Source organism: Mobula birostris, chromosome 2 (assembly GCF_030028105.1).
Source record: "Mobula birostris isolate sMobBir1 chromosome 2, sMobBir1.hap1, whole genome shotgun sequence".
Lineage (NCBI taxonomy): Eukaryota > Metazoa > Chordata > Chondrichthyes > Myliobatiformes > Myliobatidae > Mobula > Mobula birostris.
Genome location: NC_092371.1, coordinates 238,487,473 through 238,511,153, shown reverse-complemented (window position 1 = coordinate 238,511,153; position 23,681 = coordinate 238,487,473). Strand labels below are relative to the sequence as shown.

The window sequence follows — 23,681 nt, the reverse complement described above, 5'->3', positions numbered from 1 at the left end:
GTCAGCACCAGCTTACGTGACTGGCGATCATAATTTTACCAGACCTCATCTTTCAATTACTGATCACTTTGAACTCCTGTTAACCCCAAGTATCACACTAGAGGAAAGATGCCTTTGAGAAAACCTTCTGGGTTCAGGAATATTGTGTTAGGATTTTAAAAAATCAATATTATTTAACTAAGGGAAAGAAAATTAGTTGGATATCGATGATGACAAACTTTCAGGCAATCAATTTTATCAATTCAAGAATCAAGAATCAATTGCTAAAAAGAACTAGCGTGGTTTGACAAACTTAGTTGAATATTTTGAAAAAGTCACTGGCATGGTGGGCACTAGTGCGCCCAGGATGTTGTCGATACTGATTTCCAGAAAGTATTTGATAAGTTACCAAAAACTATCAATAATAATTATTTTGCATGTATGCATTCCAAGCCAAGCAAGAGCACTAAAGTTGGCTGGCATCCACACATGGAACTTGCGTTGAATTTAGTCAGTGAACACTCTTTGGCAATATATGCTGGTAGGCACCACATCTTCAGCCTGGATTTTCTCAACAATTCCTACAATACCAAATGCAAAAATATCTTGCAACACACATCAAAGTTGCTGGTGAACGCAGCAGGCCAGTCAGCATCTCTAGGAAGAGGTACAGTCGACGTTTCAGGCCGAGACCCTTCGTCAGGACTGGAAAGGAAAGGGATATCAGACTAAGAAGGTGGGGAATGGGAGGAAGTAGTACAAGGCGGGAACGTGGGAGAGGTGGAGGGGTGAAGTAAAGAGTTGGGAAGTTGATTGGTGAAATAGATAAAGGGCTGGAAAAGGGGGAATCTGATGGGAGAGGACAGAAGACCATGGAAGAAAGGGAAGGCTCCTCTTGAAAGTTCAAGTACTGTCTCAGAAGAGTATAATGAAAACTAGAGGAATACTTGAAATTAGGATTAACCTTGTGATATAAATTTGTTATTGATTGGGAAGTAGAGGGAAAAAAAACTTGACACCAGGTTGTAGGATGGACCAAAAGTTCTTAACCAAGGATGTGTACCAAGATATCAGAAACTCATTAAATTTGCAAACAATACACAATTCATAAAAGAGTGCTATATTGGTGGGAAAGGAATTTAACAAATGCATAGATATACTAATTAGGCTAACCATGACAAAAGGAATACAACATGAGCAAGCATGAGTTTGTTTATTATAAACCTGAGAAAGACAATGCTCTCTTAACAGCGAGGTGCCAGCAGCTGTGAAAGCAAAAATGATCAAAGGTTCAGCTTGAAAGGTTCCTTCCTTAATTTCCCTGTTCATAAAATCAACCCAAGGACTTTGAAGTTATTACCTTATATTTGATAATTAATCTTAAAGTTCGAAGTCCAAAATTCAAAGTAAAATGTATTATCAGAGTGCATACATGTCATCACCTACAACCCTAAGATTCATTTTCTGTGGAGCAGTTGATTAATTTACATTGAATAGGAACACAGAAATCATAGTACTGAACTTTCTGAACAAAGTACATTACTAATTTCCATCATTTCCTATCATTTCATCATCAGAATCAGGTTTATTATAGACCGGCATGTGACATGACATTTGTTAACTTAGCAGCAGCAGTTCAATGCCATGCTTAACACAGAAGAAAAAAATAAAATAAAAATAATAAATAAATAAATGAATAAGTTAGAATAAGTAAATAAGAGAGTTTTGGAAAATAAAGGGTTTTTTCTACAGCACTGAAAAACAATAGAATGAACAAAAATAAACACATTTTCTAAAAGAGATGCTCAGGTAACAATCACAACACACACAAAATGCTGGAGGAACTCAGCAGGTCAGGCAGCATCTATGGAAATGAACGGACCATCGACGTTTCGGGCTGAAACCTTCTCAAGTAAGTTCTGTTTCCCGTTGAAGATTAATCAATGGTCACAGAACTGGTTAATAAGTAATCCACACACAATACTAAATGCATAAAGGTTTGAGTTACTATTAGTAACTGTTCACATTACGTAATTTTTCTTTATTTTTTATATGTAAAAACATCAAACTTATTATGAAATTTTAAATAAAGTATTATTATTAATTACATATAACATATTGATAGCAAAGTCCAATAACAAAAACTATACAGAAAATAAGCAGATAAAGAATTCTAATTTTACTTTGCACAATGTGGCAATAGATCATTCCATTTATTTTAAAAAATGTTACATTTTGTATTCATGATAAATATAAATAACCACATCAAAATATTACTGGTTTCCAGAACCAAATATACACCAGGATTAGTGCGTGGGTTGGTGATTTACAAATGGACTTTTCCTTCCCTGAACTTTTTGAAACAGGTTATTCAGTTTTGCATAAAGCGCTGGCTCATGACCTGAGTTCTATTCCAGTCCTTGGACTTGAGTGCTTAAGTATGATTCACCTTCACTACTTCTTGCCAGTTTCAATCTATCTGGTTACTAATTCTGCAAGCGTAAAAGGTAACTTAAATTCAAAGGTACTTTTGTAAATGGAACACCCACCAAGAAGGAAGTTATAACTATCACAAAGTAAATTGCTGTAGCACATCCAATATATGATGTCAGTGTTTCAAGCACCCAAATTCACTCAGTTACTGAACATACACTGAAAACTTCTATCAGCAGTAAAGTTGGTTTTACCCTGCCATGCTCCCAAATTAATGCCTTGACCCCCAGCACCACTTTCCAGCTCATGATAACCTCTCATATTTAAATCCATTATCTCCTAAATTTTCTAGTTTAACTCTATAACTGAACTGCTGATTGATATGCTCTGTAAAGGTAATCTTCTTTATCTACCAATTGCATTTGCGGCATCTTTCAATCCTCTTTATGTATTATCCAATGAGGGAAAAACTGCATACATATGCCGTATTTGTCAGAACATTTATCGACAATAAACTCTTTTTGAAAAGTGGTTTATAACACTGAGAATTGGTTCAGGCCTAGGACACTCAGACCTTCCACCCAGCCTTGCCTTTTAATTAGATCACAGCTCTTGACCTTTGGCTTCAACTCTTCTTTCAGGCCAAGTCATCAAAAATATATTTCAACCTTGTATATATTTAATGTTTTGTATTCTAAGACCTTTGGAGGGGAAAACTGCAGGGAGTCACACTTTGAAAGCAGGAATTGTCACACTAAGCTCAAAGTCCAAAGTAAATTTCAATGTGCAAAATAAATTTATTACCCAAGCACATATATGTCACCAAATACTATCCTGGTGTGAGTTTCTGGGAAAAGTGAGGAAGGTACAGGATAGATGTACTGCAAAACAAAGAAATAATCAAGTGGGAAAATAGTACAACCATGGCTGACATGGGAACATAGAACATAGAAATCTACAGCACACTACAAGCCCTTTGACCCACAATGTTGTAACCTACTCCAGAAACTCCTAGAATTACCCTACTGCATAGCCCTCTATTTTTCAAAGTTCCATGTACCTATCTAAGAATCTCCTAAAAGACCCTATCGTATCCGCCTCACCACTGTCACGAGCAGTGCATTCCACACACCCAACACTCTCTGTGTGAAAAACTTACCCCTGACATCCCCTCTATACCTACTTCCAAGCACCTTAAAACTATGCCTCCTCATGTTAGCCATTTCAGCCCTGGGAAAAACCCTCTGGATATCTACACGATCAATGCCATGTCAAAGTTAATGTAAAGGCAAAGGAGGTGGCATACAAAAAAGCAAAAATTAGCAGGAAGATAGAGGATTGAGAAACTTTTTAAAACCAACAGAGAGCAATTAAAAGAGGGAAAGGATGAAATATGAAACCAAGTTAGTAAACAATAGCAAAGTGGATAGTAAAAGCTTCTTGAAGAGTGTGAAAATAAAGAGAGATGAGAGTGGATATAGAGCCACTAGAAAATGAGACCGGAGAAATAATAACGGGGGACAAGGAGATGGCAGATGAACTAAATGAATATTTTGCATCAGTCTTCACTGTGGAAGACACTAGCAGTGTGCCAGATGTTGAAGGGTGTGAGGGAAGAGAAGTGGGTGCAGTTACTATTACAAGGGAGAAGGAGCTTAAAAAGCTGAAAGACCTAAGCAGATGAACTGCACCCTAGGGTTGTAAAAGAGGCAGCAGTAGAGATTGTGGAGGCATTAGTAATGATCTTTCAAAAATCAGTGGACTCTGACATGGTGCCAGAGGACTGGAAAATTGCAACTGTCACTCCACTCCTTAAGAAAGGAGGAAAGCAGCAGAAAGGAAATTATAGACCAGTTAGTCTAACCTCAGTGGTTGGGATGATGTTGGAGTTAATTGTTAAGGATGAGGTTATGGAATACTTGGTGACACAGGACATGATAGGACAAAGGCAGCATGGTTTCCTTAAGGGAAAATCTTGCCTGACGAACCTGTTAGAATTCTTTGAGGAGATTACAAGTAGGATAGATAAAGGGGATGCAGTGGATGTTGTATATGTGGACTGTCAGAAGGCCTTTAACAAGGTGCTGCACATGAGGCTGCTTACCAAGTTAAGAGCCCATGGTATTACAGGAAAGTTACTGGCATGGTTAGAGCATCAGCTGATTGGTAGGATGCAGTGAGTGGGAATGAAACGATCCCTTCCTGATTGGCTGCCAGTGACTAGTGGTGTTCCGCAGGGGTTGGTGTTGGAGCCACTTCTTTTTATGCTGTCCATCAATGATTTAGATGATAGAACAGATGGCTTTGTTGCCAAGTTTGCTGATGATACAAAGAGTGCTGGAGGGCCAGGTTAGTGTTGAGGAAACAGGTATGTGCAGAAGGATTTAGACAGATTAGGAGAATGGGCAAGAGAATAGCAAATGAAATTCAACGTTAGAAAATGCATGGTCATGTACTTTGATAGTAGAAATAAATGTGCAGGCTATTTTCTAAATAGGGAGAAAATCCAAAAATCTGAGATGCAAAGGGACTTGGAAGTCCTTGTGCAGAACACCCTAAAGGTAGAGTTGGTGGTGAGGATGGCAAATGCAATGTTAGCATTCATTTCCAGAAGTCTAGGATACAAGAGCAGGGATGTGATGCTGAGGCTTTGTAAGGCAGAAGCGAGGCCTCACCTTGAGTATTGTGAACAGTTTTGGGCTCCTCATCTAAGAAAAGATGCGCTGGCATTGGAAGGGGTTCAGGGGAGGTTCACAAGTCAAGTCAAGTCAAGTTGCTTTTATTGTCATTTCAACCATAACTGCTGGTACAGTACACAGTAAAAATGAAATGATCACAAAACTACACTAGACTACCTGAAACAACACAAAACTACATTAGACTTCAGGCCTACACGGGACTACATAAAGTACACAAAACAGTGCGAGACAGTACAATAATTAATAAACAAGACAATAGGCACAGTAAAGGACAAATTACAATATAATAATAAATGATGTAAATGTAAATGTAAACAATGTTTTAGCAGGAATTAAGAAATGAGCAAAAATTGCAAAGGGAGTGGAGTGGAGTGGAGTGGAGTGGTGTGTGTGTGTGTGTGTGTGTGTGTGTGTGTGTGTGTGTAGGTTGGTGTCAGACTAGACTCTGGGGATTGAGGAGTCTAATGGCTTGGGGGAAGGAACAAACTGTTACACAGACTGGTCGTGAGAGCCTGAATGCTTCGGTACCTTTTGCCAGATGGCAGGAGGGAGAGGAGTTTATATGAGAGGTGCATGGGGTCATTCACAATGCTGTTAGCTTTGCAGATGCAGCATGTGGTGTAAATGTCTGTACTAGCGGGAAGAGAGACCCCGATGATCCCTTCAGCTGACCTCACTATCTGCTGCAGGGTCTTGTGATCCGAGACGGTGCAAATTCCGAACCGTGATTCCAGGAAAAATGGGTTATCACATGAGGAACATTTGACACCTCTGGGTCTGTACTCGTTGGAATTTTGAAGGATGAGGCGGGATCTCATTTAAATCTTTTTAATGCTGAAAGGCCTAAACCAGTGGTCCCCAACCACCGGGCCACGGACTGGTCCCGGGCCGCAAAGCATGTGCTACCGGGCTGCGAGGAAACGATATGATTTGGTAATATGAAACGATGGGAGTCAGCTGCACCTTTCCTCATTCTCTGTCACGTCCACTGTTGAACTAGAATGCACGCGAGGTCATGACCCACGCGTGATCCATGTCAGCACTGGAAGATGATCAACTCCTCGAGCTTGCAAATGACGGCGGGCTGAAAAGTATGTTTGACATAACATCTCTGCCGGCATTCTGGATCAAAGTCAAGGCTAAATATCTTGAGATAGCCACGAAAGCACTGAAAACGTTGCTTCCATTTCCAACATATCTCTGCGAAGCAGGGTTTTCTGCAATGAATGCAACGAGAACTAAATTGTGGAATAGACTGGACAAAAGGAACCTCCTTCGAGTATCGCTGTCTCCCATCATCCCTCGATAGGACCGTCTTGTTGCAGGGAAACAAGCCCAGGGCTCCCACTGATTCAGTGATATTGGTGTGTTGCAATGATTTTATATGTTCACACGAGGAAAATATGCACAGTGTGTTTAATATCCAAACGTTACTTAAAATGTTATGATACTATTGACTTATGAGTGACATATAATTGACTCATCGCTATATTCATGCGAGGAAAATATGCGCTGCTTAATATTAAATTCATTAGATAAACCCTTTTAGAAACAAAATTGAGTGTATTAGCCACTTATAAGTGACTTATAGTTGACTTATCACCTATATACCAGTTGTGATTAACAGCCCCCCCACCACCCCCGGGGTTGCCAACTGTCCCATATTAGTCGGGACATCCCGTATATTGGGCTAAATTGGTTTGTCCCATACGGGACCGCCTTTGTCCTTGTCCCGTATTTCCCCCGCTAAGGTAGAGCGTTCCTTTCTTGCCGAAATGGCGTAAAGGGAAAAAGTAATTACCATTAATTCATATGGGAAAAATTTTTGAGCATTCCCAGACCCAAAAAATAACCTACCAAATTATACCAAATAACACATAAAACCTAAAATAACACTAACATGTAGTAAAAGCAGGAATGGTATGATAAATACACAGCCTATATAAAGTGGAAGTATATATAGTGTAGTTTCACTGAGCAGAATCGTCAAAAACGATTTGTAGAAAAAAATTGGCACATACACGCATACGTACGTAATGTATGCGCACACAGGTGCCCGCGCAAGGCTTCATGGTCGTGGTAGTCTTTCTCGGGGTAAACACAGTGAGAAAGTTGGCAACCCTCCCCCCCCCCCCCACCCCCTCACCCGGTCGGCCGGTCAGCAAGAATATTGTCAATACTAAACCGGTCCACGGTGCAAAAAAGGTTGGGGACCCCTGGCCTAGACGGAGTAGATGTGGAAAGGTTGTTTCCCATGATGGGAGAGTCTAGGACAAGAGAGCATAGCCTCAGGATAGAGGGGCGTCTATTTAAAACAGAGATACAGAGAAATTTCTTTAACCGGAAGGTGGTGAATTTGTGGAATTTGTTACCACAGACAGCCATGGAGGCCAGGTTGTTGGGTGTATTTAAGACAGAGCTTAATGGCTTCTTGATTGGACATGGCATCAAAGGTTATAACGAGAAGGCCGGGGAGTGGAACTGAGGAGAGGAAAACAGGATCAGCTACAATTGAATGGCGGAACAGACTCGATGGGCCAAATAGCCTGATTCTGCTCCTATAGCTTACGGTCTAAGATGGAGCAGGAACATATAGGAGTTGGGCAGACTGTTTATTAGGGAGACACCACAAGAATCAGTACCGAACCCTCAAGTTTGCTGATATACAAATCAAAGTATCAAAGTTAGCTGTAATGCTATAGAGAATCTGGTTTAAGATGGCATTGGTAAAGCACAGGGATGACTTGCTGACAGCAAAACAACTATTAATTACTGTACACTTTTTCTCAAAAATGATCACTGCAATCAAAAGCCTGTAACCTTCCTTTTGGAGTTGAGCTTTTGCATCAGCTGTAGAACCTTGGCATTTTTTGCGATGTAAACTGAAATTTCGAAGGTGCAGGGCAGGGTGATTACAGCATGGTGTATACACACCAAATCAAGGTGGCGGGGCCTGGGCCTGAGACTGGGAAACAAACCAATGTTTGTCTGCTGAAGTGGACTTGGAGGCAATTCCAAGCAGCGTAATAGAGATGAGGCAGCAGAGCCCAGGCCCAAGCGTGAGAAACAAGCAGAGGTTTGACCAATTTAAGTGAATTGGAAAGGTCAGGTATGAGCTGAATCGAGTTGGTGGGCTCCAGGCCTGAGGGCATATCAACGTGGTAGGGCCCGGATCTGAGAGCGATGATGAACCGCTGTTTGGCTGTTTTACGTGCCAGACCAAATTGCAGCAGACAACAGATGTTAGCTATTACTGAAGGCTGCTGCAATATTAAAGAAAGGAAGTCTAGCTTATAATTTAGAGACTTTTTTGTGTGAGAACTTTGGTATATTTGTGCGCACTTTAGTTCTCTACCTATAGAAATACAGTGATCCTGGAGGACACTCATTAGATTGACCCTTGGGATGAGTATATTGTCTTATGAATACAGAATGACAAATCAGGGTCTATATTCATGGAACTTAGGAGCACATGATCTCACTGAGAGCTACAACACTGTGAGCAACTGACAAAGTGGATCTCAAAAGCTGCTCCCTTCAGTTAGACAGACTAGAACTACAAAGCAGAGGCTCAGGACCATGAGTTGACCAATTACCAATGAAATAAGAACTTTTTCTAGTCAACAGTTATAAAAGTTTAGTCTTCACTACTACAGAGGGTACAAAAGGAGTCAAAGAACATAGCACAGAGCAGCAAAATAGACTTCAGGTACCTGATCAGCCATGATTTTACAGAATGGTTGATTAGGCTTAAGGGACCATGAAGCCTCCGCCAGCTTGTAAATTCTTGAGTTCTCAGATGTAAGGTTTACTATCAAGTCAGAGTAGTATCAATCCCATTCCCTGGAACTAACCTTGATTTCAAAGATCCAAGTAAAATCCATGCTCAGTTATAAGCTCAATTCACTCCTTAAAATCTTAAAAGTTCAACAGAATTTTTCTGCTACTCATAGCACTATTGGGCAAGCACAGATTAGTTTCAATAAACAACTTCTAAGTGTAGATATGAACAATGATTATAAACAAGCTGTTCAACAACAAGTTCTCGGGAACAGGATCCCAGCTGACTTATCACTGAATTCATAGCGCCTACAAATATACACTCCTTCCAGCAGATGTCAGTATCTCACAATGAACCTTAACCATCTCTGCTTGCTCAATATACTGCATAATCCATACTATCTTACTAACCTAACAGATAACATGATTAGTAACTTATGATTCCATTATACAGCACCATAACCATGAATGTTTCCCTATCAATTTATTATGTATAATTGTTCTTAAAATATGTTGGTAAAAAGGTTGATCTTCCCTCCAGTATTCAGGAGCACTGACGCCAATCATCATGAAGTGCTTTGAATAGCTGAGAAAGGCACATATCCATTCCTGCCACACTGGACACTGACTACTATGCTTACTGACAGAACCTCTCTACGATAGATGCCAAAGCATCTGTCATGCATCTGGCCCTGACACACCAAGAAAAGAAGGAACCATGAAAGTCTATAGTATTTATCTAAGATTTTATACTGTAAAAATTATTGACCACATAGCTGTTAGAACATAGAAGTCTACAGCACATTACAGGCCCTTCGGCCCACAATGTTCTGCCAACCATGTAACCTACTCGAGAAAATGCCTAGAATTTCCTTACTGCATAACCCTCTATTTTTCTAAATTCCACGTACCTATCTAAGACAGTGGTCCCCAACCACCGGGCCGCGAGGAAACAATATGGTTTTGCGATATGAGTCAGCTGCACCTTTCCCTGTCACACCCACTGTTGAGCTTGAACACGCGCGAGGTCATTACGCAGGCGTCATCCATGTCAGCGCGGGAAGGAGATCAACTCCTCGAGTTTGCAAATGACGACGGCTGAAAAGTATGTTTGACTTAACATCTCTGCCGGCATTCTGGATCAAAATCAAGGCTAGATATCCTGAGATTGCCACAAAGCACGGAAAACGTTGCTTCCATTTCCAACATATCTCTGCAATGAATGCAACGAAAACTAAATTGCGGAATAGACTGGACATAAGGAACCCCCTTCGAGTATCGCTGTCTCCCATCACCCCTCGATGGCACCGTCTTGTTGCAGGGAAACAAGCCCAGGGCTCCCACTGATTCAGCGATATTGGTGTGTTGCAATGATTTTATATGTTCATACGGGGAAAATATGTGCTGTGTGTTTAATATCCAAACGTTACTTAAAATGTTATGATGCTATTGCCTTATATGTGACTTATATAACCATATAACAATTACAGCACGGAAACAGGCCATCTCTGCCTTTCTAGTCCGTGCCGAACGCTACTCTCACCTAGTCCCACCGACCTGCACTCAGCCCATAACCCTCCATTCCTTTCCTGTCCATATACTTATCCAATTTTTCTTTAAATGATAATATCGAACCTGCCTCTACCACTTCTGCTGGAAGTTCGTTCAACACTTATTTCAAGCTCCCCTGTCCTCCCCTGATAATTGACTTATCACTATATTCATGTGAGGAAAATGTACGCTGTGTGCTTAATATTAAATTCGTTAGATAAACCCTTTTAGAAACGAAATTGAATGTATTAGCCACTTATCACCTATATTCCAGTCGTGATTAACACCCCCCCCCAAACAGAATCGCCAAAAACGATTTGTAGAAAAAAATCGGCATGTACGCGCATGCGCACTGGTGCCCGCGCAAGGCTTCATGGTCATGGTAGTCTTTCTTTGGGTAAACACAACGTATTTGACGGCTACTCTTCTCCGTTGGTAACCCTGCCCTCCCCCCCCCGACCCCGGTCGGCAAGAATATTGTCAATAATAAACTGGTCCGCAGTGCAAGAAAGGTTGGGGACCCCTGATCTAAGAGTCTCTTAAAAGGCCCTGTTGTATCCGCCTCCACCACTGTCACTGGCTGTGTGAAAAACTTACCCCTGGCATCTGCTCTGTATCTACTTCCCAGCACCTCGTGTTAGCCATTTCAGCCCTGAGAAAAGGTCTCTGGCTATCCACATGACCTATGCCTCTCATCATCTTATATACCTCTATCAAGTTACCTCTCATCCTCCGTCACTCCAAGGAGAAAAGGTCAAGTTCATTCAACCAATTCCCATAAGGCATGCTCTCCAATCCAGGCAACACCCTTGTAAATCTCCACTGCACTCTCTCGATAGTATCCACATCCTTCCAGTAATGAGGGGACCAGAACTGAACACAGTACTCCAAGTGGGAGTATGGTCTTATTTAGCTTTAACATTACCTCATGGCTCTTGAACTCAATCCCACAGATGATTAAGTCCATCACACCATACACCTTCTTAACAACAGTCAACCTGCACAGCAGCTTTGAATGTCCTTTGGACACGGACCCCAAGATCTCGCTGATCCTCCACACACTACCATTAATATTATAATCTGTCTTCAAAATTGACCTGCCAAAATGAGCCACTTCACACTTATCTGGGTTGAACTCCATCTGCCACTCCTCAGCCCAGTTCTGCATCCTATTGATGTCCCACTGTAACCTCTGACAACCCCCCAGACTAGCCACAACACCCCCAACTTTTGTGTCATCAGCAAACTTACTAACCCATCCTTCTCCTTCCTCATATCATTTATAAAAATCACAAAGAGGAGGGGTCCCAGAACAGATCCCTGCAGAGCACCTCAAGGGAAGTTAGTTAATTAGCAAAAAAGTTTGCAAATGCTCAAACCTAAAGAGAAATGCACCAATTGTCAATTTATTTCACTTCCAGGTCACCAGGTGAAGGGCCAGTATTCAAGGAGATCCTCTGAAGAAAATAGGCAGAATAGTCACTCCAATTCTGACAGTAAGTAGCATGTTATAGGATGTTTCTCATGATGAGAGAGTCTAGGACAAGAGGGCTCAGCCTCAGGATAGAGGGCTGTCCATTTAAAACAGAAATGCAGAGAAATTTCTTTAGCCAGAGGGTGGTGAATTTATGAAGGCCAGGTCATTGGGTGAATTTACAGCAGAGCTTGATAGGTTCTTGATTGGACGCAGCATCAAAGGTTGCGGGGAGAAGGCCGGGGAGTGGGGCCGAAGAGAGGGAAAAGGGATCAGCCATGATTGAATGATGGAGCAGACTCGATGGGCCAAATGGCATAATTCTGCTCCAATGTCTTATGGTTTTTATGTCAGTTTGGACATGATTATCCTTTACAGAAGTCTTCACGTTGGATGTTCAGCACCAGTACAAACAAATATTCACTGTATAAGTGAGATAAATTTGTGTTAAATCAGAGTGAACTTAGACCACAGGGTAGCCTAGTGGTTACTACCAAAAGAAGTTGCAAATCTGAACAGGATTTCCATCAATTAATTTGGACGAATTTGAGAAACCAATACATCAATTCCTTCAAGAAGACAGCAGGCTTCCTCATTCTTAGGCCAGCAAAACCAGTGACTCTAATCAGTTCTGAAATGACTGTTGAACTGTGGTTATATGTCACTGCATGGGAATAAAACCCAAAGAATTTAAAGGTATCAGGATCATGGAAACATAACATCAATCACATTTCAATCAAAATAAAAAGAACCGGGCTTTATATTCACTTTAGGAGAGCTGCTTATGGATATGTGTATTAATGCAACTCTTTCTAGTGAAGGAGTTCCTAAACATTTTTATGTCATGGACTCCTACTATTAACTGAGGGGTCTATGGACCCCAAGTTGAGAACTCCTGTTCTAGTGGATCTTTGTAAGAACAATTACTACATATACTATTTTTTACCTGTATATACCTGAGCAAATAATTGTTGGCAAAATTAGTTAATTAATGAAAAAATAACAAGTATTCAATCCAAAAGAGAAATTCACCAATTTCACTTCCAGGTCACCAAGTAAAGGGTCAGTATTCAAGGAGATCCTCTGAAGAAAATAGGCAAAATGGTCACTCCAATTCTGGCAGTAAGTAACATATTATTATGTCAGCTAGGTCAAGACTGCTCCTTACAGGAGTTCACACATTGGATGTTCTGCATCAGCACAAATGTTAACTGCATAAGTGAGGTAAATTTTTGTGAAATGAATGTGACTGCAGAGTAGCCTAGTAGCCTAGTAGGTAAAAGTACTATACCTATATGTTGCAAATTCAAACCTCACCATGAGAAATTTCAAAACTGAACTGGGATTTTCATCAATTCATTTGGACTATTACGAGAAAATATCTCAGCCCCTTCAGGAAAGAAAGCTTATATCTTCCTTTCCAGAACGGCAATATCAGTGATTCCAAATCATCTTTGAAATAACCGAGAAGACCATCCAAATATAAGTCACTGTGAGGAATAAAACCTAAAGAACACAATGAAAATGTATCAACACAATGAAAACACGAAGTAATTCCATCCCAGTCAAACTGTCAAGAACTATACTATCTATTCACAATTATAGAGTTGCCTACAGATTTGTACATTAACAGCCCTTTCTAAAATAAGCTTGTTAAACCAAATACTAACATTTTCTGCTGTAAATTACATTGAGCAAATGGTTACTGGTGGAAAAAAAACAAATGTCAACTTATTACGCATTCAGGTCACCAGGTTAAGGGTCATTATTCAAGGAGATCCTCTGAAGAAGACACCCAGGATAGTCACTTGGATTCTGGAAGTAAGTAATACTTCAAACTAGTCAGGATAATTTGACAGGATATGAATATCTTTTACAGGAGTTTACACATTGAATGCTTAGCACCAGTTGACACAAGGTAAGTGATGTAACTATGTTAAATTAATGTGAATTTAGAGACTGCAGAATAATCCAGTGGCAATATTACGACATAAGCAACAGACAATATGCAAATTCAAACCCTACCACAAATAGTTGAAAAACTGAATAGTGATTCTCCTCAATTAATTTAGACTAATGAGAAACCAAATACAGTTTCTTCAGGGGAAACAGCTAATCCTCCTTCACAGTCTGGCAATGTCAGTGATTCAAATTACAGTATCTCCAATAAGTAACTACACAGTTATAACTCATTGTGCAGGAATGACACCTAATGATCTTAAGGGTATCTGCTCTATGAAAATGCAAAATCAGTTCCATTCCAGATAAAATGAAAAGAATTGGTTTACTGTTCAGAAAGGACAGGGAGGGAGGCAAAAAAGGTGGGGGTGTGGAACTGTTGATCAGGGATTGTGTCACGGCTGCAGAAAAGGAAGAAGTGATGGAGGGGTTGTTTATGGAGTCTCTGTGGGTGGAAGTTAAGAATAGGAAGGGGTCAATAATTTTACTGGGTGTTTTTTAAAGGCCATACAATAGTAACAGGGACATCGAGGAGCAGATAGGGAGACAGATTCTGGAAAGGTGTAGTAATAACAGGGTTGTTGTGATGGGAGATTTTAAGTTGCCTCTCCCTAGATTGAGGGGTTTAGATGGGGTGGAGTTTGTTGTGTTCAGGAAGGTTTCTTGACACAATATGTAGATAAGCCTACAAGAGGAGAGGCTGTACTTGATCTGGTATTGGGAAATGAACCTGGTCAGGTATCAGGTCTCTCAGTGGGACAGCATTTTGGAGATAGTGATCACAATTCTATCTCCATTACTATAGCATGGGAGAGAGATAGGAACAGACAAGTTAGGGAAAGGTTTAATTGAAATAAGGGGAAATATGAGGCTATCAGGCAGGAATTTGATAGCATAAATTGGAAACAGATGTTCTCAGGGAAACATACGGAAATGTGGCAAATGTTCAGGGGATATTTGCGTGCGGTTCTGCATAGGTACATTCTAAGAAGACAGGGAAAGGATGGTAGGGTACAGGAATTGAGGTGTACAAAGGCTGTTGTAAATCTCGTCAAGAAGAAAAGAAGAGCTTATGTAAGGTTCAAAAAACTAGGTAATGATAGAGATCTAGAAAATTATAAGGCTAGCAGGAAGGAGCTTAAGAATGAAATTAGGATCGCCAAAAGGGACCATGAGAAAGCCTTGGCGGACAGGATTAAGGAAAACCCCAAGGCATTCTACAAGTATGTGAAGAGCAAGAGGATAAAATTGAGAGAATAGGACCAATCAAGTGTGACAGTGGAAAAGTGTGTATGGAACCGGAGGAGATAGCAGAGGTACTTAATGAATACCTTGTTTCAGTATTCACTATGGAAAAGGATTTTGGTGATTGTAGGGATGACTTGTAGCAGACTGAAAAGCTTGAGCATGTAGATATTAAGGAAGAGGATGTGCTGGAGCTTTTGGAAAGCATCAAGTTGGATAAGTCACCAGGACCGGAAGGGATGTACCCCAGGGTAATATGGGAAGCGAGGGAGGAGGTTGCTGAGCCTCTGGCGATGATCTTTCCATTATCAATGAGGATAGGAGAGGTTCCGGAGGATTGGTGGGTTGCGGATGTTGTTCCCTTATTCAAGAAAAGGAATAGGGATAGCCCAGGAAATTATAGGCCAGTGGGCTGGTAAGTTGATGGAGAAGAGACTAAGAGGCAGGATTTATGAACGTTTGGAGAGGCATAATATAATTAGGAATAGTCACCATGGCTTTGTCAAAGGCAGGATGTGCCTTATAAGCCCGATTGAATATTTTGAGGATGTGACTAAATACATTGATGAAGGTAGAGCCGTAGATGTAGTGTATATGGATTTCTGCAAGGCAGTTGATATGGTACCCCATGCAAGGCTTATTGAGAAAGTAAGGAGGCACGGGATCCAAGGGGGCTTTGCCTTGTGGATCTAGAACTGGCTTGCCCACAGAAGGCAAAGAGTGGTTGTAGACGGATCATATTCTGCATGGAGGTCGGTCACCAGTGGTGTGCCTCAGGGATCTGTTCTGGGACTCCTACTCCTTGTGATTTTTATAAATGACCTGGATGAGGAAGTGGAGGGATGGATTTGTAAATTTGCTGATGACACAAAGGTTGGGGGTGCTGTGGATAGTGTGGAGGGCTGTCAGAGGTTACAGCGGGACAATGATAGGATGCAAAACTGGGCTGAGAAGTGGCAGATGGAGTTCAACCCAGGTAAGTGTGAGGTGGTTCATTCTGGTAGGTAAGATATAGTTTTAAGGTACAAAGGAGATGACAGGGGTAAGTTTTTTTTTTACACAGAAAGTGGTGAGTGCGTGGAATGGGCTGCTGGCGGTGGTGGTGGAGGCGGATACAATAGGGTCTTTTAAGAGACTCCTGGATGGCTACATGGAACTTAGAAAAATAGAGGACTATGGGTAAGCCTAGGTACTTCTAACATAAGGACATGTTTGGCACAGCATTGTGGGCTGAAGGGCCTGTATTGTGCTGTGGGTTTTCTCTGTTTCTATGTTCACAACAGAACTACCTACAGATTTGAACATTAAAAGCCACTCTATCCAATGGAAGCTTGTTAGAATAAATACTAACATTATCTGCTATAAAATTCATTCAGCAAATAGTTGTTGGTGATAAAAAGATAAAAAATTAACAAATGCTCAAATTAAAAGAGAAGTTCACCAATTGTCAATTTATTACACATTAAGGTCACCAGACTAAGGGCCAGTATTCGAGGAGATCTTCTGAAGAAGACACCCACAGTGGTCACTTTGATTCTGGAAGTAAGTAACATGTTGATTTAGTCAGTTCCGATATGATTATGCTTTAAAAGAATCTACATATTGGATGTCTGCACTAGCTGAAACAAGTATTTACTGTGTACGTGAGGTAACTTTGTGCTAAATTAATGTGAATTTTAAAGACTGCAGAAAAAATCCAGTGGCAATGACACTACATGAGTAACCCACCCTAGATGAATAGTTGCAAAATCAAACTGGGATTTTCCTCAATTAGTGTGGACTTATGACACAAACCTATATCCCCGTTCCTTCAGGGAAGACAGCCTGGAACCTTCTTCCCAGTCCAGTAATGCAAGTGAGTTAAATTATCTCCAAAATGGTTGAGGTGATTATATGTCATTGTGCAGGAATAAAACCCAATGATCTTCAGGGTATCTGCTCCATACAAAATCAATCCCATCTCTGTAAAACTGACAAAAACTGGCTATCTGATCACAACAGAACTGCCTACAGATTTGTGTATTAAAACCCACTCTTGCCAATGGAAAGCGACACACACAAAATGCTGGAGGAACTCAGTAGGTCAGGTAGCATCTATGGAAATGAATAAACAGTTGACGTTTTGGGCCAGAACCCTTCTTCAGAACAGAGAAGGAAAGGGGAAGATGCCAGTATCAATGGAAGTTTGTCAAAACAATTACTACTGAGTTTAAGAGCCGAGAGGTAATGTTGCAGCTATATAGGACCCTGATCAGACCCCACTTGGAGTACTGTGCTCAATTCTAGTCACCTCACTGCAGCAAGGACGTGGAAACCATAGAAAGGGTGCAGAGGAGATTTACAAGGATGTTGCCTGGAATGGGGAACATGCCTTAAAAGAATAGGTTGAGTGAACTCGGCCTTTTCTCCTTGGAGCGATGGAGGATGAGAGGTGACCTGATAGAGGTGTACAAGATAATGAGAGGCATTGACCATGTGAGTAGTCAGAGGCTTTTTCCCAGGGCTGAAATGGCTAGCATGAGAGGGCAGAGTTTTAAGATGCTTGGAAGTAGGTACAGAGGAGATGTCAAGGGTAAGTTTTTTTACACAGAGAGTGGTGAGTGCGTGGAATGGGCTGCCGGCGGCGATGGTGGAGACGGAAACGATAGGGTCTTTTTTAAGAGACTCCCGGATTGATACATGGAGCTTAGAAAAATAGAGGGCTATGAGTAAGCCTAGGTAGTTCTAAGGTAAGGACATGTTTGGCACAGCTTTGTGGGCCAAAGGGCCTGTATTGTGCTGTAGGTTTTCTATGTTTCTACTTATACTAACATTTTTCACTTAAAATCCATTGAGCAAACAGTTTTGTTGGTAAAATGAACAAATAGGTGAAATAGGTGAATAAATAATAATGCTCAAATCAAAAGAGGGAAATTCACCAGCTTTCAATGTATTACACTTTCAGGTTACCAGGTCAAGGGTCAGTACTCAAGGAGATCCTCTGAAGAATACACCCAGTATGGTTATTTCAGTTCTGGGAGTAAGTAACAACGTTTAGCAAATTGGTTTATAATTGTCATATATATTACCAAGGTACAGTGAAAAAGAACTGTCTTACAGGTCATTCACAGTAAAAATAATAACAGAATGCACATAAAGTGGTACAATTAGAGAAAATGCAGTGCAGTAAACAATTCCATCTTTCCATACAGTGGGTGTAACAACAACCTGAAAACACAAGTCACTGAGAGGCTGAGGGAATATTGCATTGTATGACACGTTTCCAACAAACTGAATTCCAACTCAAAAAGTACATTTAATCCTTTATTGCAAACCATCAATAAAATCATTTGATTCTTTCATAAGTCCAGTGAAACAAAATGAGTGAGATGAACGTAATTGGATCAAATTCAAACAAATACAAGAGTGGTTAACAAAAAAACTGTGCTCCCTACTCATCCTCTCTCTGTGCCACTATGAAGGTAAACAGGTGACTATATTCATTTATTTCCAACACCACCCAAACCCACGTGACAAATTACCCTAATCTAGAGCGAGGATGTGCAACACAAATACAATACAGACTGATAATAAAGATACAAGGCTCCTACAGTGGGACAACACCTGTGCTCTAGCCTGGTGGTATAAGCTTTAAGTTTTGTTTTTCTGCCCAATGAGAGTGGGGTGAGAGGGAGGGATGGAGAGAATAGCCATGGTGGGTGGGGTCATTAATTATGCTGGCTGCTTTGCCAAGGCAGCAAGGAGACCCTGAAAGAGACACTGGTTTCTGCTATGTACTAGGCCACGTCCACAACATTTTGCAGTTTTTCATGGTCATGGGCAGAGCAGATGCCAGACCAAGCCATAATGCATCCAGATAGAAAGCTTTCTATGGTGTATCAACAAAAAATTAGTAAGGGTCAAAGGAACATGCTAAATTTCTTAAGCCTACGGAGGAAGCTGAGGTGCTTGTGAGCTTTCTTGGCAATAGTATTTGTGTGGACAACAACAATGTTCACTCCTAGGAACTTGAAGCTCTCAACCTCGACACCACTGATGTAAATAGGAGTGTGTACACTGCACTGCCACAAACTTCCTGAAGTCAATGACCAACTCTTTTGTTGTGCTGACATTGTAGGAAAGGTTGTTGTCAAACCACTTTATTTCAATTTTAATCTCATAAATCACAAACAAGAGAAAATCTGCAGATGCTGGAAATCCGAGCAACACACACAAAATGCTGGAGGAACTCAGCAGGGGCAGCATCTATGTAAAAAAGTACAGTCAACGTTTCGGGCTGAACCCCTTTGGCAGGACTGGAGAAAAAATGCTGAGGAGTAGATTTGAAAGGTGGAGAGAAGACAGACAAACATCAGGCAATAGGTGAAACTCGCCTCCCTCTGATGCTCCCTCCCCTCCATTTTTTCTTTCTTCCGTAGCCTTCTGCCTCTTTCACCTATCAACTTCCTAGCTCTTTGCTTCATCCGTCCCCCTTCTAGTTTCGCCTATCGCCTGGCGTTTCTCTCTCCCCCTCCTCTACCTTTCAAATCTACTCTGCAGTTTTTTTTTTCTCCAGTCCTGCCAAAGGATCTTGGCCCAAAACGTCAACCGTACTTTTTTCCATAGATGCTGCCAGCCTGCTGAGTTCCTCCAGCATTTTGTGTGTGTTAGTCTCATAAATGTTAGTTTTATCAGATGCTGCATGGTTTTGGATTAATACCAGAGCAAACAAGAATTCATCATTCAAGAATAGTACACAGGTATGGGATGATTAAGGTAAGTGCTGCATAGCAACCCAGTGTCATAGCACAATGCTCGTAAACCACCTGCTGTTTGCAAACCCTATTGTAGCAAAGCTGAATTCAATTCAAATTATTGTGAAAACTATCAGAGAAGGAAACTGTCATCTTCACTCCATTAAAGGCAAACCAATCCAGGTTGACACTAGGTGATTAACCCAAAATAACCAAACAGGCCAGTAATTTATAGATATTGCAAGATAAGGTGGCCATATTACTGGAACGGTAACCAGGAAAGTGAACCACTGATCTGGACATATGACTGCAAACCCACCACACTAACTGGATAGCTCAAATAAAGACCAGTCTATCACTGTTCATCACTTCCTTCCATCCAATCTGTCTTCATGGTGTGTTGCTTCAGGAAGGTCAGTATAATCATCAAGGATTCCTGCCACTCTGGCTATTACCTTTTCTCTCCTCTACTTTCTCGCAAAAGATACAGGAGGTTGAAAGATCAGACATCCACACTTAAGATCAGCTCTTTGCCACTGCTGTCAGACTCTCAAACCCATCAACTCTGTCACACTCCTTTCCTGGTGATACTGCCACATTCTCATTCACTTTACTCTACCTCTCTTGGTAGTTCTGTTATTGACACTTTTGGTACCTTTATATTGCAGTCCATCAGTTTGCCCGAGGAACTTTGTATCGCTTTGCTGTTCTGTGCTCTTATTGTATTTACTGTTGTATTTAATTACCATGTAAACTGTTTACTGTCAGCATCATGCAAGCAATGATTTTCATCGCACTCTGGTTTATATTACAACACACTAATCCAGTCAAATCTAAAAATAAAATTTGACACAAAGATCCATATCAGAACTGATGATCATGAAACTCCACACCACGTTAAAAATCAATCTGATTTACCTATATGTTTTATGGAAGGAGAACTACATACATAGTTTGGCTAACACATGATTAGCATTACTAATGCAATTGTACCTACAAACAGTAAATACCCAGAACATGAGATGAAGAGTTTTTGAAAGTGAGTCCATAGGTTTTGGGAACAGTTCAATGATTGGGCAAGTGAAGTTATCCCCTCAGGTCCAGGTCCTAATGCTTGAGGGGTAATATCTGTTCCTGAACCTGTTGATGTGATTCCTGAGGCTCCTGATGGAAGCAGCGAGAAGAAAACATGACCTGCGTGGTGGGGTTCCCTGATGATGGAGGCTGCTTACCTGCAAAAACACTCCATGTGGATGTAGTCAACGGTGGGGCGAGCTTTACCCATGATGGACTGGACCGTATCCACTACCTTTTGTAGGATTTTCCATTCAAGTGCACTGATGTTTCATATTTCAGATTTTGTTACTAAAGTGATTGGTCATGAAACAACATTTTGTTTTATCTTAAGAATCTTACCTTATGTAGTATATATTGACAAATGTTCAAACTAGAATCAGAGGCTCCTTCAAATTTGAATTTATTCTACTCTCCAAAAACAGCACATCTGGAAAAGGGCCACTATTCAAGGAGATCGTCTTCTGAAGAAAACAATCAGGGTGCAGATGCTAACTCAACAAGTAAGCTTTTTGTCGACAAAATAAAATGTGGAAATCTGAAATTAAAATGCAAATCAAAATACTATGCTATCCTTCTACAGGATAACTGACATGTTCTTTCAGATTTCAATTGTCTTACATACAATTCAAGGCACAGACTTGGTCTACACTATCTCTTTTTATACAACAAACTCGGTGTCCAAAGCATCAATCTACTGAACATTTCGCTGCACCTTTTTCCTATGATAAATATATCAATCAGAGACAAGAGTTCCAACTGTATTCCAGTTCCATTTTCACATGTAATCTGTATAATCCAAATAAGATGACTCCACTCTTGTACTTAAATCCTCTTGCAGTCAAGGCAATCATACCATCTCCCTCCTGAATTGCTTGCCATACATGTGTGCTCACTTTCAGTGATTCCCATACAAAGACATCCAGCTCTCAATGAGCACCAACACCTTTTAACCTATCATAATTTGCAAATGTTCTCTATTTAAGATGACCGCATATTTTTCACTATATATTTCAAATCACACATCTTTGCCCATTAACTTTATCCCCTGAAGAACAGCTGCACTCCCCAACTTTGCTTTCTTTATGTCATAGTAAAGATGGAAATAACAGTTGATCCTCATCCAAAACACTGACATAGAATGCAAACACCAAACTTCAGTATGAATCCCAGCAGCATCCCACCGGTCACATTTTACCCATTTTTGTTCCCTTGTTACCAATATGCAATGCATATCAATGTTATCCTGCAGTAATGTGCTCTCCAATTTTGTTTAATAATCAAACATTTGCTTAGGTTGTGGTAGGATCAGTAGGAGGTGCAATTAGTGACGTCACATTATGTATAATACTCTCTCAAGATTCCCAGGGCACACCTGACAATGGATTAACAATCTGCTCTATGTTGCAACTTCTCTAAACCTTTCTCACTGTTGATAACTCCCAGAGACCTCTGAATCAATTACAATAGCATAGAGTAAAAAACTAAGATGATATTGAATGAGCCGAGAAACTGTGTGATAAATGAACTTTTGTGCCACCTTAAATTCTGGTGTGCTAAATAATAACTTCTTAATTCTCCCTCAAGGAGAACATATACCTCTTAGTTATTCTTCCAGTGTTAAAGGCCTTGTAGATGTTTGTGTTAAAGGCCTTGTGCTTCTCATTTTGAATCAAATTTATCACTGATATACAAGAACACAAGAGATTCTGCAGATGCTGGAAAGTCAGAGCAACACACACAAAATGCTGGAGCAAACCAGCAGGTCAGGCAGCATCAATGGAAATGAATAAACATCAACGTTTTGGGTCGAGGCCCTTCATCAGGACCAGAAAGGGAGGGGGGGATGCCAGAAGAAAAAGGTGGAGAAGGGGAGGAAGGACAAGCTAGAAGGTGATAGGTGAAGCCAGCCTGGTGTGGGGTGGGGGTGATTGAAGTAAGTAGTAAGAAGTTGGGAAGTGTTTGGTGGAAAAGTCAAAGGAGTGAAGAAGGGATCAGAAGAGACTGGATGATGGGAGAAAGGGAAAAGGAGGAGCAGCACCAGGGCCAGCTGATAATTAGGTGAGGAGAAAAGGTAAGAGGTCAAAGTGGGGAATAGAAGATGAGGGAAGGAGGAGGAAAAAGCAGTATTACTGGAAAGAGAAATCAATGTTCATCCTATGAGGTCAGAGGCTACTGAGACAGAAGTAAGGTGTTGTTCCTCCACCCTGAGAGTGGCCTCACTATGGCAGAAGAAGAGGCCATGGACTGACATGTCAGAATGGGAATGGGGATAGGAATTAAAATGGTTGGACATCAACACCAGGAAATTCCGCTTTTGACGGATGGAGTGCAGGTGCTCAACAAAAGTAGACCTCCAATTTACATTGGGCCTCACCAATGTAGAAGAGGTTGTATCAAGAGCACCAGATACCGTAGACAACCCCAACAGATACACAGGTGAAGTGATGCCTAACACTGATACGATCAAGAACAAAGCCTGTTCAACCATCTCTTAAAACATTGCAACTGTTTTTTGAGTTAACCAGTCTGGTTATATTATGCTTTAGCAACCAAATCCAAAATTTTCTTCTCAAAATTAATGCTCCAAGAAGAAGTAAATAACTAACGTCAATATTTGCATTTTAGTTGACAAACTTTAAGTACAAAATGCTTGTTTCTTTCTCAAATAGGTGATGAATCTAATGAACAAGATTCAGAAGACAATGAAACTAATAACAATTCTGATTCCTCTTCCTCGTCTTCCTCAGGTAA

The 23,681-nt window shown here is 40.8% G+C and overlaps 2 protein-coding genes across 2 annotated transcripts in view; one reads left to right on the top strand and one right to left on the bottom strand.

Annotated features, from left to right (window-relative positions):
• nt5dc1 (5'-nucleotidase domain containing 1) overlaps nt 1-23,681 on the bottom strand; it is a 673,759-nt gene that overhangs the window by 545,439 nt on the left and 104,639 nt on the right. The gene's annotated exons all lie outside the window — the stretch shown is intronic.
• The window catches only part of LOC140194180 (uncharacterized), a 70,690-nt gene that overhangs the window by 14,502 nt on the left and 32,507 nt on the right, over nt 1-23,681 (top strand). Inside the window, exon 4 of the mRNA XM_072251687.1 lies at nt 23,600-23,677. Within this exon, the coding sequence (XP_072107788.1) occupies nt 23,600-23,677 (78 nt within the window). The remainder of the gene's footprint in view (nt 1-23,599; nt 23,678-23,681) is intronic.